The 13910-nt window shown below is 45.5% G+C and overlaps 4 protein-coding genes across 4 annotated transcripts; all 4 read right to left on the reverse strand.

Annotated features, from left to right (window-relative positions):
- Window positions 1-748: 748 nt before the first annotated feature.
- LOC149398875 (putative LRR receptor-like serine/threonine-protein kinase At5g10290) lies at window positions 749-3567 on the reverse strand. Its single transcript, XM_089611246.1, has 9 exons — window positions 3350-3567; window positions 3147-3276; window positions 2996-3067; window positions 2786-2929; window positions 2631-2702; window positions 2488-2553; window positions 2346-2416; window positions 2138-2284; window positions 749-2064 (listed from the first exon to the last, which is right to left on the reverse strand). Exons 1-9 carry the CDS (start codon window positions 3426-3428, stop codon window positions 1010-1012), a joined length of 1836 nt encoding a protein of 611 aa, XP_089467372.1. The 5' UTR covers window positions 3429-3567; the 3' UTR covers window positions 749-1009.
- An 843-nt stretch (window positions 3568-4410) lies between these two features.
- On the reverse strand, window positions 4411-5966 carry LOC149398876 (Haloacid dehalogenase-like hydrolase (HAD) superfamily protein). Its single transcript, XM_089610876.1, has 6 exons — window positions 5366-5966; window positions 5216-5290; window positions 5111-5144; window positions 4861-5036; window positions 4739-4785; window positions 4411-4651 (listed from the first exon to the last, which is right to left on the reverse strand). The coding sequence occupies exons 1-6, from the start codon at window positions 5795-5797 to the stop codon at window positions 4606-4608; spliced, it is 810 nt and encodes a 269-aa protein (XP_089467002.1). The 5' UTR covers window positions 5798-5966; the 3' UTR covers window positions 4411-4605.
- Window positions 5967-6251: 285 nt separating this feature from the next.
- LOC149398877 (uncharacterized) lies at window positions 6252-8173 on the reverse strand. The gene is made up of 2 exons (XM_089610878.1): window positions 7498-8173; window positions 6252-7437 (listed from the first exon to the last, which is right to left on the reverse strand). The coding sequence occupies exons 1-2, from the start codon at window positions 7912-7914 to the stop codon at window positions 7240-7242; spliced, it is 615 nt and encodes a 204-aa protein (XP_089467004.1). The 5' UTR covers window positions 7915-8173; the 3' UTR covers window positions 6252-7239.
- Window positions 8174-8272: 99 nt separating this feature from the next.
- Window positions 8273-10692, reverse strand: LOC149398878 (ABC transporter G family member 1-like). The gene is made up of 4 exons (XM_089610875.1): window positions 9799-10692; window positions 9627-9713; window positions 9411-9542; window positions 8273-9312 (listed from the first exon to the last, which is right to left on the reverse strand). The coding sequence occupies exons 1-4, from the start codon at window positions 10609-10611 to the stop codon at window positions 8446-8448; spliced, it is 1899 nt and encodes a 632-aa protein (XP_089467001.1). The 5' UTR covers window positions 10612-10692; the 3' UTR covers window positions 8273-8445.
- Window positions 10693-13910: the final 3218 nt, after the last annotated feature.

Raw genomic sequence — 13910 nt, forward strand, 5'->3', positions numbered from 1 at the left:
TTTTCAAATCCAAAAGGGGTTAGTAAACGAAAAACATACAAAATTAGAAAATATCAACTCTTCCAAATGATGCCCGTTTTCAAGAGTCTTGGCTTCTTATATTGATATTTACAATACTTTTTAACATTAGGGTAGGCTTAGAATAAGATTTCGATCCTGAAAAAAAAATATAGAAAATCATTTCTGAAGACAAAGGGGTTAGTACACGAAAAACTTACAAAATTTAAAATTATCGACTCTTTAAAATGATGCCGGTTTTTAAGATTCTTGGCTTCTTAGATTGATATTTATACTATTTTTGAACGTTAGGGTAGGCTTAGAATGTGGTGTCGATCCCTGAAAAAAAATATATCGAAAATCATTTCCGAAAGCAAAGGGGTTAGTACACGAATAACTTACAAAATTAGAAAATATCAACTCTTCTAAATGATGCCCATTTTTAAGATTCTTGTCTTCTTAAATTGATAGTTACAATATTTTTGAACGTAAGGGTAGGCTTAGAATGGGGTTTCGATCTTGGAAAAAAAATATCAAAAATCCTTTCCGAAGTCAAAGCGCTTATTTCACAAAAAACTTACAAAATTAGAAAATACTACCTCTTTCAAGTGATGTATTATTTCTGAGATTCCTAGCTTGTTACAATATTTTTTAGTTTGAGTAGGCTTAGAATTAGATTTCGATCCCGGATAAAAATATCAAAAATCTTTTCCGATGCAAAAGGGGTTAGTACACGAAAAACTTACAAAACTTGAACTAATAATGAGGTTTCAACCCCGGAAACAATTATCGAAAATCCTTTCCAAAGCCAATACAATAATTTTGAACATTGGGGTAGGCTTAGATCGTTTATCCTTAATCGTAGCTCAATTTTACAATTTTTCCACCCTATCAGTCTTGGAGAATTTACATATAAAAAAAAATCCAATTTATATTGATGAAATATAATATAATACTGGGTAGTGGTGGTTTGGAGTTGAATATTGATGAAAAAGTAACTAAAGTGAGGCGATTATCGGCCCCCGGAGAGCTCGATGGCGTCCTGGTTGTGAATGGAGTCGTCGCCCCAGTCGAAGCGGCGGTGGAGGCGGTCGTCTTGCAGGCGGCGGGTGACCTCGACGGTCTGCCACTCCTCCCAGCGCTGGGCCAGGCCCTCGCCCTCGAGCATGCGCACGACCTCGGACATGGCGGGGCGCTCCTCCGGGGAGTGCTGGGTGCAGAGCAGGGCCACCTGGATCATGGTCTCCACCTCGGCCAGGTCGTAGCCCAGCGCGGCCAGGTTGGCGTCCACGATGGCGTGGAGCCGCTTCTCGCGCTGCAGCTTCTTCACGTGGTCCAGCAGCAGCACGTCGTCCTCCTCCTCGAGCCGCGAGAAGTCGATGGCGCGCTGCCCCGTCACCAGCTCCAGCAGCATGATGCCGTAGCCGAACACGTCCGTGCGCTCCGACGACTTCCCCGTCGACAGGTACTCCGGCGCTATGTGCCCCATCGTCCCCCTCACCTGCGTCGTCACGTTCGTCCTCCGCGCGTCCACCAGCTTCGCCAGCCCGAAGTCCCCCACCACCGCCTCGAACTCCTCGTCCAGCAGCACGTTCGCCGCCTTCACGTCGCGGTGGATTATCTTCGGGTTGCAGTGCTCGTGCAGGTACTCCAGCCCCCGCGCCGTCCCCACCGCCACCCTCTTCCGCGTCTCCCACTCCAGCACCGCCTCCCCCGCCTTTATCTCCCGCAGCTTGTACGCCACGCTCAGGTTCTGCATGAACGGGTACACCAGCAGCCGCTCCGTCGGCGTCGTGCAGAACCCTATCAGCCGCAGCAGATTCCGGTGCACCGCCACGCTGATCATCTCTACCTCGCGCTGGAAAGCCGCGTCCCCCCCGGGGCTCTCGTAGTCCGTCAGCCGTTTCACCGCCACTTTCGTAGAATCCGACAGAACTCCTTTGTACACCTTCCCGAACCCGCCTTGCCCCAGCACGTTCTTCTCGCTGAAGTTATCCGTCGCCAGCTGCAGCTCCCTCCATGAGAATCTTTTCAGTTGACCAAATGCGATCCTGCGGTCAACCTCGCCTGAACACACCATATCAGTTGATGTCAACTTTAAGCACTCTCTCACAGACCAAGATTGATTTTGAATCTTCACCTGCAACGTCCACAAACACCTCGCGCTTGAAGCGGCGCCGCCTATTCCTGCATACAAAATAGAGCAGCCCTCCAATGCAGAGAATGAAGACGAGACCCCCCGCAATTCCACCTACGGTTCCCGTGCTTGCCTTGTGTGACTCCCCCCCTGCCAACTGTGTCATTCTTTCTACCATAAAAAAGAAATATATAAAGACCAACAACCTAACCTGGATTGTCAAATTTAGATTCACATGAATGAGGGAACTTCAGACCGCAGTTCAACTGGTTTCCTGTGAAGCTGGAACAAAAGCACAAGGACTGATACTCTGAAAGGGATACATATACATGTGATTCAAATGTATGTCTTACTTGTACTTAGCCAGCTGGAATAATTTGGAAGGGACTTGACCGTTGAGATGATTTGAATCTAGCTGACTGAAAGCACAAGGAAGAGGCTATCAAAGGCGTATGCTATGCTTGCGAAACTAGAAACGATGGGGTATTTGACATACAGAGTAGTGAGGTTGGGAAGAGTGGAGAGGGATTCGGGGATTGTTCCGGTGAGATTATTATGACCCAAAACCCTGCAGGTGTTTGAAGTAGGTGATTTATGAAACGCATAATCTATCTAGTTCTAGGGGATAGTAGAAAGAAAGAAACAACTTACAAGAATTGAAGGTTCCGGAGTTGAGCAAGGGAGGCGGGTATGGGACCCATTAAGTTGTTGTGCTCCAAGTCCAAGTTAATCAGATTCACAAGGTTTCCCAACTCTTTTGGGATCCCGCCGGTGATGCCGTTCCCTTGGAGTGACCTGCCATGGCTTTGATATTATTTACAAGTGATGCTAAACAAAGGATGAATCAGATACTTTACTTACAGCCCTTTAAGATTCTTGAGCGCTCCAAGTTTTGGGGACAAGCTGCCTGAAAACCCCATATTGGGCAACGATCTGCAGCAGAGGAAACACAACTACAATTACAACAATTAAAATTAATGAGAGAGAGAGAGAGAGCTTGAAGAGAGATTACAGTCCCACGACGATGTTATTATCACAGTTGACGTTGGGCCAAGTGCAGGGGTTGACTTGGTTGGGATTCCAGTCTTTGAGCTGATTCGCTGAAGCATTCAGAGACGTCTTCAACGCGAACAGAGCGTCGCCTGCCTTGTTCTTCTTTGTTAAGTTCACTCAAACACCGGAGATATTAACACAATCAAATCATGTTAGCCTTACCTTGATAGTCGGCGCGTGAAAACGAATTCAAGCAACCTAGCACCACCACCACCAACACCAATCCCAATTTGCCTTCCATCGCCAGAGAGAATCAGAATCATACAACCGCCATCACCTGAAACAACTGAGATTCAAGAAGAAGACACCTTTTTGTTTTTTGGGATTGGGAAGAAAGGAAAGGCAAGGGTTTTGCAGAGACAGTCGTGTCGTGAATGGAGACACGCAATTATTAGTCTTCCACTCTGGGCCCCACCACTGTAATACTCTCTCACCCGGTCTCACATCTTTTTTTTATTATTATTATTCATTATTCACAGTCAATGCCATTAGCCAACTTATTATTGTCTTCTTTTACTCATTTGATGACTAGTATTACTAGGGAGAAAGAAAATAAAAAAGACAACTTTGATTTGAGTACAGTGTGGGACAAGCCATTAGACCAAAAGGCAAAAGCCAGAGCAAGACAGGAGTGTTATTGCTGAAATAATCATACATCCAGAAGCCAATAGATACTAAAAATATTCTTCTTATCTTTATAGTTGGGTTGGCATGTGGGAAAGGAAGCCTAAATCAGCTTCAGATATCCACTAATGACTCACTAAACTATATTTAATTCCTTAGATTATTCGTCAAGTGCTGGACAACTTTCTTTACTATTTTTAATGTTTCATACCGCCACCACCGTGTTTAAACTTTGACCACCCTATAAATTGAAAACATACTTGGTCTTACGAAATAAAGTAATCCGATTCACTAAAAAAAACATAAATAACGGTATATCCAATGAAAAATTGAATCAAAGTTGGATAATTTTCCAGAAATGTTGTATATGCTTAGAAATTTATCTTCAAGATCAAACCGTGCTTATTTGTGGAGGGCGATGTAGATTAAAGTGTTAATGTGATATAAGAATGCCGTAAAGCACACACAGCACTAAGACATGAATAATAATGTCGGTAGCAAAAGACATCGTGAAGTAGAAGGTTTCAAGGCTGATAATGATGACAGGTCTATTTTATCATCTGTGTCTAAACTCTAAACAGAGAGGTGAGTCATTTGAATTGGGCTCCAAAAGTAAAATGTCGTTTCATATTGTGTCAACATGAATGATTACACGTACACAGTTGTGTTGTGTAGAATTGAACATGTATAGTCTTTATTTACACGTCGAATGCTTGAGAAATTGTAATGAATGTATAAAAGAAGCCGGCAAGAGAAGTGTGTGTGTGTGCGAGTGAGGCAGTAGAAGAAGCCTTCTATTTGGCATCTTGTTGTTGAAGCAATTGGTCCAACTGCGTCAAACTGCAATACAAACACACACACATGGGGATTTCAGTTCATCAGATAAGAATGCCCTAAAAAGAAGAGAGAGTAATGCAACACACAGACCTGACGTTGCTCAAGTCGGGATAGACGGCGATTGCGTCTTTGAAATCCTACAAGGGAGACGAGGGGGGGATTAAGATTTGAAAGGTGTGAAAGAGTGGAAGGAAGAGAAGAGAGTGACTGACTTGGTCGGCGGTTGAGCAAGTGTAGGTGATGACACAGGGCATCCCCGCCCCGGTGGCCGCCTGCAGTCCGATCACGCTGTCCTCAATCACGATGCAATCCTTCCCCGAAACTCCCAACCTCCGAGAGGCCTCCACATAGATAGAAGGGTCGGGCTTCTTCGACTGCACATCGTCACCTGCAATACCAAACCATTCTCCGAGTATAATGCATGTGCATACATAGAAAGATAGAAAATGAGCGGGTACGTACCCGCAAGAAAGCAATCCAGAGCTTGAAACCGCTCCTAATAACACAACCACAAAGTCAACAACCAATCTTTCTCGTATGTATGTAAGAGTAAAATGAGCTTCTTACAAGGCCAATGAGGTTTTCAAGGCAGAGAACGACGGAGGTCTTAGTGGCAGCAGAGCAGACAGCGAGCTTCAAACCCTGCAGGAGAACAAAAGAGTTTGTATGAGAGAAGAAGAAGAAGCAAGTGTGATGTGGTGGAAGCAGAGGACTGACGGCGGCCTTGGCGTGGTCCATGAGCGGCAACACTCCGGGGCGGGGAGAGACGGTGCCAGAGTTGAGGATGGCTTTGTACCTCTGGGTCTTCCAGTCCTGGAGAGTGTCGACCAGCGTGGCTCTCTCTTCCTGGGACTCGCAAGGCCACCCAAAGGTGTTGAAGTACCAGCGCATCTTGGGCTTGCCGCCGCCGATGCGGTTCTGGAGGTCATCGTAAAACTCGGGGCTCCACTCGCACCCCACCTTGAAATGAGCAAACGCCTCGTTGTAGGCCTGCCGGTGCAGGTGCTCCGACTCCAGAATCACGCCGTCGCAGTCGAAGATCACTGCTTTCAACGAACAACGCACTCCCGCCCTTGCTTTCCGACCACCACTCCTTTTTGGGACACCCATCCATTGCCATTGGGGGCCAAGGCTCATCGCCATTGCCATAATCTTCTTTTCTTTTTTTCTTTTTTTCTTTTTTGTTTGTGCGATTGTGTCTGGTACTCTGGTATATCACCCACCATCCATTTTGCTATCCTCCTTCCCTATGAATGCACGTGCAGTGCACGTGGTGTTTTGAAAAGAAGCACTAAACTAAACTAGAAAGTTAAAAGAAGAAAGAAAAAAGGAAGAAGAGAAGAGTCGTGATCAGGGGTTGAAAAGGTGGTCTTGGCAGCGGCATTTCCAGCCGAGGGGCTTGTAATTGGAGTTGCAGTCTAAGAGGGAGGCCGGGGATTGCACGGCCATGCACGGCTGGCACGCCCTGCACTTGTTGTGGCAGCTCGGCGGCCGAGACCCCAACCGGCTCGACCACGCCTTTGTCGGACACACCACCACCCACACTACCAATACCACTAGAAAGATACGACCCGATCGTGTTAAAACCATGTCAGTGTGAATGAATGGAAGAGAGAGAGTAGAGAGTGATGTGCCTAATAACTATTATGAGTAGCAGAGTGAGTAGTAGGGTTGTGAGAGTGAGTCAATAATAAATGGGGAGGGAGGTGATATAAATATGGGGAGTGAATGGAATGGATTCATGATGTGATGAGTGAGAGTGTCAGAAAGTGGCAGACGCTGAAAGCAACAATTCAACTCAAACAATTTACTATTACTTTTTTCACTTCTCAAATCTCGATATATATTTGCAATCAGAACTCAGAACAAGTGTTTCACAATCCTCTCACTTGACTGCAACAACCAACTAAATCTCAAAATTAACATGGTAATCAAAAGAGGCTGAATAATATGGTGGTGGTCACAATTGGGAGGGAGTACGACGGCTAGATATTGCTTTTGGATTTTAGGTTTCCCGATTTGTTTTTGTGATTATTAAGAGTGAGATTGATTGTAGCGAGGGTTTGACATGACTTGCCAACGCATTAACACTGCTCAGCAGCAGTACTACTACACTGCCTGACTTGTTTGTAATTAAGCACCAGAATATTTCGCACCCAACAAACAAACAAAGAGAAGCAAACAACAAACAAACTAGTCTGAATTACTCTATCGCTAAAAAAATACACCAATTCCCTTTATTGGTTTTGTTCCCAGTGAGAATTGGTAAATCACATCGTCACAATAACGTAAACGTAATGTAAGGGAAAAAAATAAGTTTGGTTTGGGGTAGTAAGTGATTAAGAAAAGATAAAACAAAGAGATATTACCTAAGTGTGGGAGTGGGAAGGCAATATATGTGTTTAGCATCATCAGATATCATGTGTTAGTGAAGGGCGGGATTCTTTCTTAAGGTTAAATACAAAAAAGGAGATACGATGATTGATGGACAAAACTCAACGGAACAGATTTTGAGCAAAACCATTGATACAGTTGCAAAACAAGGCATGAAGTGGATAGAAAGAAAGATGTTACAATGCGAATAATAGTTGTCAGTGGAGGTGAGAGTGATGAGAACGGAACAAGTTGGCGGTCTTGGCGACGGCGAGGATGAGGTCCAGCTGCTTCTGCTGCTGCTCCTGCATGGCCACCAGAACCCTCTGCAGCTCACACACCTCCTTCTCCAGCGCGTCTTCTTGCAACGCCAGAGCTCGAGTGGCTTCCCAGTTCTTCTCAGCCAGCCCCGCCGTCTGAGATACAATTACAATTACAATTACAGTGATGGGGAGAAAGAAAGGAGAAGAACATACCTGGGCCATGGGGTCCTTCAGAGCCCTGCGCGTCAGACGGAACCGAATGGACAGCTTCTCCACCTGCCTCCCCATCGCCCTCACCACCGCCGCCGTCTCCCGCACCTCCGCCTCCACGCTCTCCACGCGCTCCTCCAGCGACCCTTCCCTCTGCCTGCCCCACGCGCCCATCCCCACCGCCGCCGCCGTCGCCAGCATCGCCGCCGCCAGAAGCCGCCCGCCCCCACGCGCCGCGAACCCAATCGACAGAGCCGCCGACGACACCACGCACACCGCCTCCGCCGCCCGCAGGATCTCACTCTGCCGCCGCGGGCTTTGGACGCGCACAGCGCCGCCTCGAACTACTGCCCTTGCCCTGAACCCTAAGGCCGGCGGCGAACCATAATTCATGGAGCACATCGACATCGAAATCGGCATTTAACAATGCGTCATTCTCTCGCTCTCCTCTCACCTTTACTATTTTGTCTACTTATATGCCTCTTATTTCCCCTTCAATTTTTATAAATAAAATAATGTTCGCCTGCTCTGCTCACACCTTTTACGCATTCAAATTAAATCCCTAACAGAAGATGAATGGTCCTCGGATTACGTTCTCTCCAAAACACACCTATTTTGATTTCTCTTCCTAATTTTCTTCAATACCTAACACTCGGAAAAGAGTCTTTTTTTTCAAAGAGAATGTTTCGAGGTTAAAGTGGAAAATGATTCGCCGTATATACGTCTCTGTTAACCACTGTTGTGTTGTGTTGTGTGTGCACATTAACATTATTATTATAATTATGGAAACCGCGTTTGAATCTTTGCTTGACAATGATCGTATGTCTTTGACAGCTGAGTTTGATCAGTCCATCTGTATAGGGTTTAGGAAATATAAGGGTGACATGGGTGTGGTGTTTGTTTTCACAATGGAATGAAATGAAATAAATAGACGGCGACGGAGGTGGAGGATCAAGCAGGGTGACGAGTGGAGGATCGCCTTTCTAGAGCCTTGAGGATGAGGAAGAAGAGGATGCGGTAGAGGAGGGCCATGGCGAAGAGGACGGCGAGGTCGAGCCACTTGGAGCGGTGGGTGTCGATCTGCCAGACGGAGGACAAGATGGTGTCACCGGGGAGGGAGGCGAGGACGAGGCCCTGGAACTCGTTCTTGTAGAAGGCCTGGTTGGCGTAGGTGTGGAAGGCGATGTAGCGGGTGGGGTAGCGCCACACGGGGCCCGGGAGGTCGTTGGGGAGGCGGAAGAAGCCCCCCACGAGCATCATGACCCCCTGGATGCCGGCCCCCGTGATGATGCCCATCAGGAAGTCCGGCACCAGGCTGGCCACCACCATCATCAGGCTCTCCACCACCATCATGCACGCAAACAGCACCGCCGCAAAGCACGCGAACCGCTCCACCTCCGGCTGCAGCCCCACCAGGAAGTACGCGATGGCCCCCGGGAGGAGGGAGATGAGGGCCAGGTACGGCACCGAGGACACCGTGTTGGCCACCACAAAGGCCGCCACGCCGTAGTGCCCGTTCTGCCGCTCCCTCCCAAACACCTTCATGTCCTCCACAAACGAGGGGAAGCCCCCGATGGCCATGAACGTCAGGAACGCCCCCACGAACATCAGCATGGCCCCCCGCGCCTGGATGGACCCCGCCGTGTGCCCCACGTCGTAGAAGATGGTGCCCACGCACAGGCACAGCGCCACGTAGATGCCCAGGCGCAGCCAGTAGTAGCCCACGTCCCGGTACATGTTCACAAACGACCGCCCACTCAGCACCACGCACTGCCTCCCTATGCTCGCTTGGCTTCCCTTCTCCACCCGCTCCCCTTCCTGCTATTCCATTACTCACTTTGCTCACCCCGAGATGTCTTTCTTTTCTTTCTTTCTTTAACAAGTAACAACAACAATACGTATGTATGTTTGCCTACCTTCTCGCACAACTCCGAGATTCGCAGCTTGACTTGTTCGTGAATGCCCGACGAGGCGTACGACTTGACGAGAGTGGAAATGGCTTGCTCCGCGCTCACCTTGCCTCCTCCTATTCCTCCTTGCTCAACGTCCTGTCAACACACATATGTACATTTGGCGGCGATGGGGTTAGACCGTACGTGTTATATAGCAGAGTTAGAAGTCGAGAGACTCACAACATCAAAGTCCTTGTTGATGGTCCGGAGGTAGTGATCGGAAGGGTTCATCAGCGTTGGGCATGGAAAGCCGTTGGAAGCGAAAAACTACAAGTAACCAGAAAGAACACTACATGGGTACAAGTAATAGGAGAAGAGAAGAAGATGAAAAGAGAGAGAGAGAGAGAGAGACCTGGTGCGCGGAGGAGAGGGGGCCGAAATAAACAGTCTTGCCGGAGGAGAGAAGGCAGAGATTGTGGAAGAGGTGGAAGACGTCGCTGGTGGGCTGGTGGATGGAGGCGATGACGGTGGTGCGGTCGCGCACTGCGATGGCAGCGATGCGCGTCATAACGTGGTAGGCGGCGGCGCTGTCGAGCCCGCTGGTCGGCTCGTCCAGGAACAGCAGCTTGGGCCGCCTCACGATCTCCATGCAGATGCTGAGGCGGCGCTTCTGGCCACCGCTGAGGCGCTTTATGGGCGTGTTCCCCGCGGATTGCAGCCCCATCTCGCGCAGGCTCCACTCCCCCCTCTCGCGCTTCTCCGCGGCCGACATGCCGTCCGGCAGCTGCAGCAGCGCCGAGTAGTGGGCCCCCTCTCTGGTGGTCAGCGTCGTCAACAGGACGTCGTCTTGCGCCACGTACGCCGACGTGCCGTAGCCGAGCCTCCTCTCCTTCCTCCCGTTGATGAAGATGTCGCCGCTCCGGGTGGTGGTGGGGCCCAGCCTCCCCGAGAGGGCGTCCAAGAGGGTTGACTTGCCGGAGCCGGAGGGTCCCATGATGGCCAACACCTCTCCGGCCACGGCGTACCCGCTCAGCCCTTCCACGATCGTCTTGTTCTTGACGCTCACTCCCACCTCTCTCCACGCCACCGACACCCCCTCCGCCCTCGGCGTTGCAGTACCGGAGCTGAAGGGGAAAGAAGGCGGCACCGCCAGCTGAACGTTGAGGGGCGATCGGGTGGGGCTGGGACTCGGCGTCCATCGTGGGGCACTATTATTACTCTCCATTATCTATTCTCTCTTTAACAATGATCAATGCCAATGCCCCAATGCCCTGTGGGGATTTTATATTAATTCTCGCTGGCATTTATCTTCACGATGTTGGAATATTATATTATTTATATCCATAGAAAAATAAATGCAAGTGGATTATGTTTATTCTAATAAGTAATAATCAAGTCAAGAAATCTTCTTCACGACGTCACTTGCCTTTTATACTGTTTACGTCATAGACAAACGTCAACTGGTTATTTTTCAAAAAAAAAAAAACAAGAAAATAAATGAAAATAAATGCTATTTTCTAATTTTTCCAACAAATCCCATAGAGTAGGTATGGCTCCATAAAGAGGAGTGTGAATAGAAGCACAAACAATAAAAGTACCGAGTACGACGACAATAACATTGTATTTTAAATTTGCAGCCTGGCGGCTTTGACCTTGAGGACATACACATTATAGGGGTGAAACTGGATCGGTTCGGTTCGGTTCGGTTTTTGACATTTTTAGTATCCGAATCCGAATTTTCGGTTTTTAAAAACTCGGTCCAGTATCCGGTCCAATTTAGTCTAAAACCGAAATTCGGTTATCCGAATATTCGGTTATCCGGTTTCTTAAATCCAGTATCCAGTCCAGTATCCAGTTTTTAAAATTCGGTTATCCAGTTTGTAAAATTTCAGATCCAGTTTAATATCCAATTTTATAAAATGAATATTCATTTTCTAAAATCCAAATCCGGTTTGTAAAAATTCAAAAAACGAGTACAAACCACTCTTATAAAGCTCCAAAATGACAATACATAATCTAAAACTGAGTAAAAAAAAATAAAATTCAAAAGGATACTAGTCTCCAACTACATGAACATGTAAATATCATAATATAAAATTAAAATTACAACCCTAATGATCATAATAAACCATACAACGATTGAATTTGTGTGTTACTTTTATAGATCACATAATCAAGTTGTACATGTAGTAGCAGTAGGAGTTGATATATGAGAAGTTTGTTCTTCTATGACAACTTGAACATCATCTGTTAATAATAATGACATAAATTTAAAATAAATTTGTTTTAATAAACAAACAACAAATGAATATGTCAAATAACTTATCAAATTAATTATCTTACCCAAAACAACTCGCTTAGAATCATTTAGTGCTTCCACTTCAGTAAAATCTGATTTGGGAAAAAAATAAAAACGCTAGGTCTCTCTCAAAATTAGGTCAAGTCTTTTTTTTTTAATATATATTTATTTTTAATTAAAAAAAATCGGTTAAATAACCGATATCCAGATTTTTCCAAAATCAAATCCGATATCCGGTCCAGTTTTGTAAACCGGATCGGTTATCCGAATCCGAATTTCGGTTAGCTGACGTGGCTCCAAATTTCGGTTTCGGTTCGGTTTGGATATCGGTTTTATCCGATTTTCGGTTCGGTTTTGTACAGCCCTAATACACAAGATAGACATCTTACTAATATACTTGTACATTCTTACATAAAAACGTTTTCAGCGTGTTCATTGCCAAGCGCGCCAATAACCAATTAAATGCGACTATGATATATGAGTTTTGGTTGCTCATGGATCTTCTTATCATAAAAAATAATCTCATTTGGGCGTCTCTCCTTGGCCATATATTTTTGGAAATTGGACACAAATATTTAATACCTTTCAATTTTTTTTTCAAATACCAAAATCAACTAAATAAAGAATAATTAGACGAACTAGCCAATTTCAAACGTTGAGATTGCATATTAGCCAACTTTTACATTTATTTTGAAAAATAAACAATTTGATGACGTGTCTATTGAATCACAAATTTTTGTACTGATATTGTCCTTATTAAATGTTTATTCGATTTTCTTTTGAATAAATCTCATAATTTATTTTAATTGATAACTAAAATTCTATTTATGGGGTTCTTTTCCCTAATCGTTGACTATCTCTTTTTCAAATATTAGTTTATGTTTATATGATATATAATTGATAGCAAGTTAGGAGTTATTGTTGAGTATTTATTTTTATTTTTTTTCCTTACACGTCTCTCTCTCTCTCTCTCTCTCTCTCTCTCTCTCTCTCTCTCTCTCTCTCTCTCTCTCTCTCTCTCTCTCTCTCTCTCCACTAGAGCAGCCATGGAAGCCGCGCAGAGATCGCTCCTCCTCGAATCCTCGAAGCTCTTCCCTCTCCCGCCCAACTTCACGCCGTCGTACGGCACGTCGGGATCCCGCGCCGACACGTCGCTGCTCCGATCGACGGACTTCAGCTCCGGAATACTTGCCTCGCTGAGGGCGCTCAAGACACGATCCGTGATCGGGATCGCCATCACGGCGTAGCACAACCAGGTCTCTGACAACGGCATCATGATCGCTTATCCCTCCGGCGGGATGCTCGACCAGGCATGGGAGCCCTTCGCCGACTCCCTCGCCGCCGCTCCGAGCTCCGATCGAGTCGTCGAGTTCGTTGCCGAGTTCGCGGAGTCGGAGGTCGGATTTCGTCTCAGGTAATTAGTCTTTGAATTTTCCATATCTTTGTCGAATTTCAGAGTGTGAAATTCTAGGGTTTGGATTGGGGATTTCGAAAATAGTTTTTGTTTAATTCATTTAAATTCGTGTTAATGTTTGTTAATTCGGTTTATTTATGTTTATTTTTTGGATTTCAGAAATAATTCTTGTTTAATTCAATGTTGATTCATGTTAATGTTTGTTAATTCGTGTTAATTCGGTTTATTTTTTTTGCGATTTCTTCTTGATTTAAACGTTTATTTTGTGTTTATTTTGGTTTATTTGTGTTTATTTAGGTTTAAGGCGGGCAAAGTGGAGGCGTGAAAGTACGTGAAGCTTTGTTTCTCCGGTTAAAAAATCGGCCGTGAAAATCTTGTAATATTTTAGAGATTTTTATTCTATTAATAGAAAAGTTGTTTATTGTAATCTCTTCATTTATTATATTTATTTTTGTTAACTAATGTATATTTGGTAACCCTTCATTTTAGATGAATGGTATTTTTGTCTATCAAATTGGTTAATGTGGTTTATTGGTTATTCATTAAAAATAAACCAAAGGTCGGCTATTTTTACAATTTGAAGTTTCAAATTGGCTAGTTAACTCGAGTTCCCCTAAATAAATTTGTTTCACATTGGTTATTAAATTTGTCACTAAATCCAGTAAATTTGTCACTTTGACTTCACTTAGCTCTCCGGACTAATGTTGAGCGTCGGAAAGCGCGTCGGAGAAAATTCATTTCTTTCTCTTAGCTCACTTTCTTGTCTATCTCAAATGACGAAGACCGAAAAATCGACTAGTACAAAAAAAAT

Source organism: Urtica dioica, chromosome 4 (genome assembly GCF_054948205.1).
Source record: "Urtica dioica subsp. dioica isolate 48M chromosome 4, U.dioica_male_clone48M_v1_H2, whole genome shotgun sequence".
In the NCBI taxonomy this organism is placed as follows: domain Eukaryota; kingdom Viridiplantae; phylum Streptophyta; class Magnoliopsida; order Rosales; family Urticaceae; genus Urtica; species Urtica dioica.

Excerpts from the sequence above, each read along its gene's own strand:
- LOC149398875 (XM_089611246.1), bottom strand. The coding sequence starts at position 3,428 with ATGGAAGGCAAATTGGGATTGGTGTTGGTGGTGGTGGTGCTAGGTTGC. Across the intron at positions 2,930-2,995 it reads CTCAAGAATCTTAAAGGGCT|GTCACTCCAAGGGAACGGCA; the intron begins GTAAGTAAAGTA and ends AAGCCATGGCAG. Across the intron at positions 2,285-2,345 it reads ATCTAAATTTGACAATCCAG|GGGGGGAGTCACACAAGGCA; the intron begins GTTAGGTTGTTG and ends CACAGTTGGCAG.
- LOC149398876 (XM_089610876.1), bottom strand. The coding sequence starts at position 5,797 with ATGGCAATGGCGATGAGCCTTGGCCCCCAATGGCAATGGATGGGTGTC. Across the intron at positions 5,291-5,365 it reads TGGACCACGCCAAGGCCGCC|GGTTTGAAGCTCGCTGTCTG; the intron begins GTCAGTCCTCTG and ends GTTCTCCTGCAG. Across the intron at positions 4,652-4,738 it reads CCCGACTTGAGCAACGTCAG|TTTGACGCAGTTGGACCAAT; the intron begins GTCTGTGTGTTG and ends TTTGTATTGCAG.
- LOC149398877 (XM_089610878.1), bottom strand. The coding sequence starts at position 7,914 with ATGCCGATTTCGATGTCGATGTGCTCCATGAATTATGGTTCGCCGCCG. Across the intron at positions 7,438-7,497 it reads TGAAGGACCCCATGGCCCAG|ACGGCGGGGCTGGCTGAGAA; the intron begins GTATGTTCTTCT and ends ATTGTATCTCAG.
- LOC149398878 (XM_089610875.1), bottom strand. The coding sequence starts at position 10,611 with ATGGAGAGTAATAATAGTGCCCCACGATGGACGCCGAGTCCCAGCCCC. Across the intron at positions 9,714-9,798 it reads CCCTCTCCTCCGCGCACCAG|TTTTTCGCTTCCAACGGCTT; the intron begins GTCTCTCTCTCT and ends GGTTACTTGTAG. Across the intron at positions 9,543-9,626 it reads TCAACAAGGACTTTGATGTT|GACGTTGAGCAAGGAGGAAT; the intron begins GTGAGTCTCTCG and ends GTGTGTTGACAG.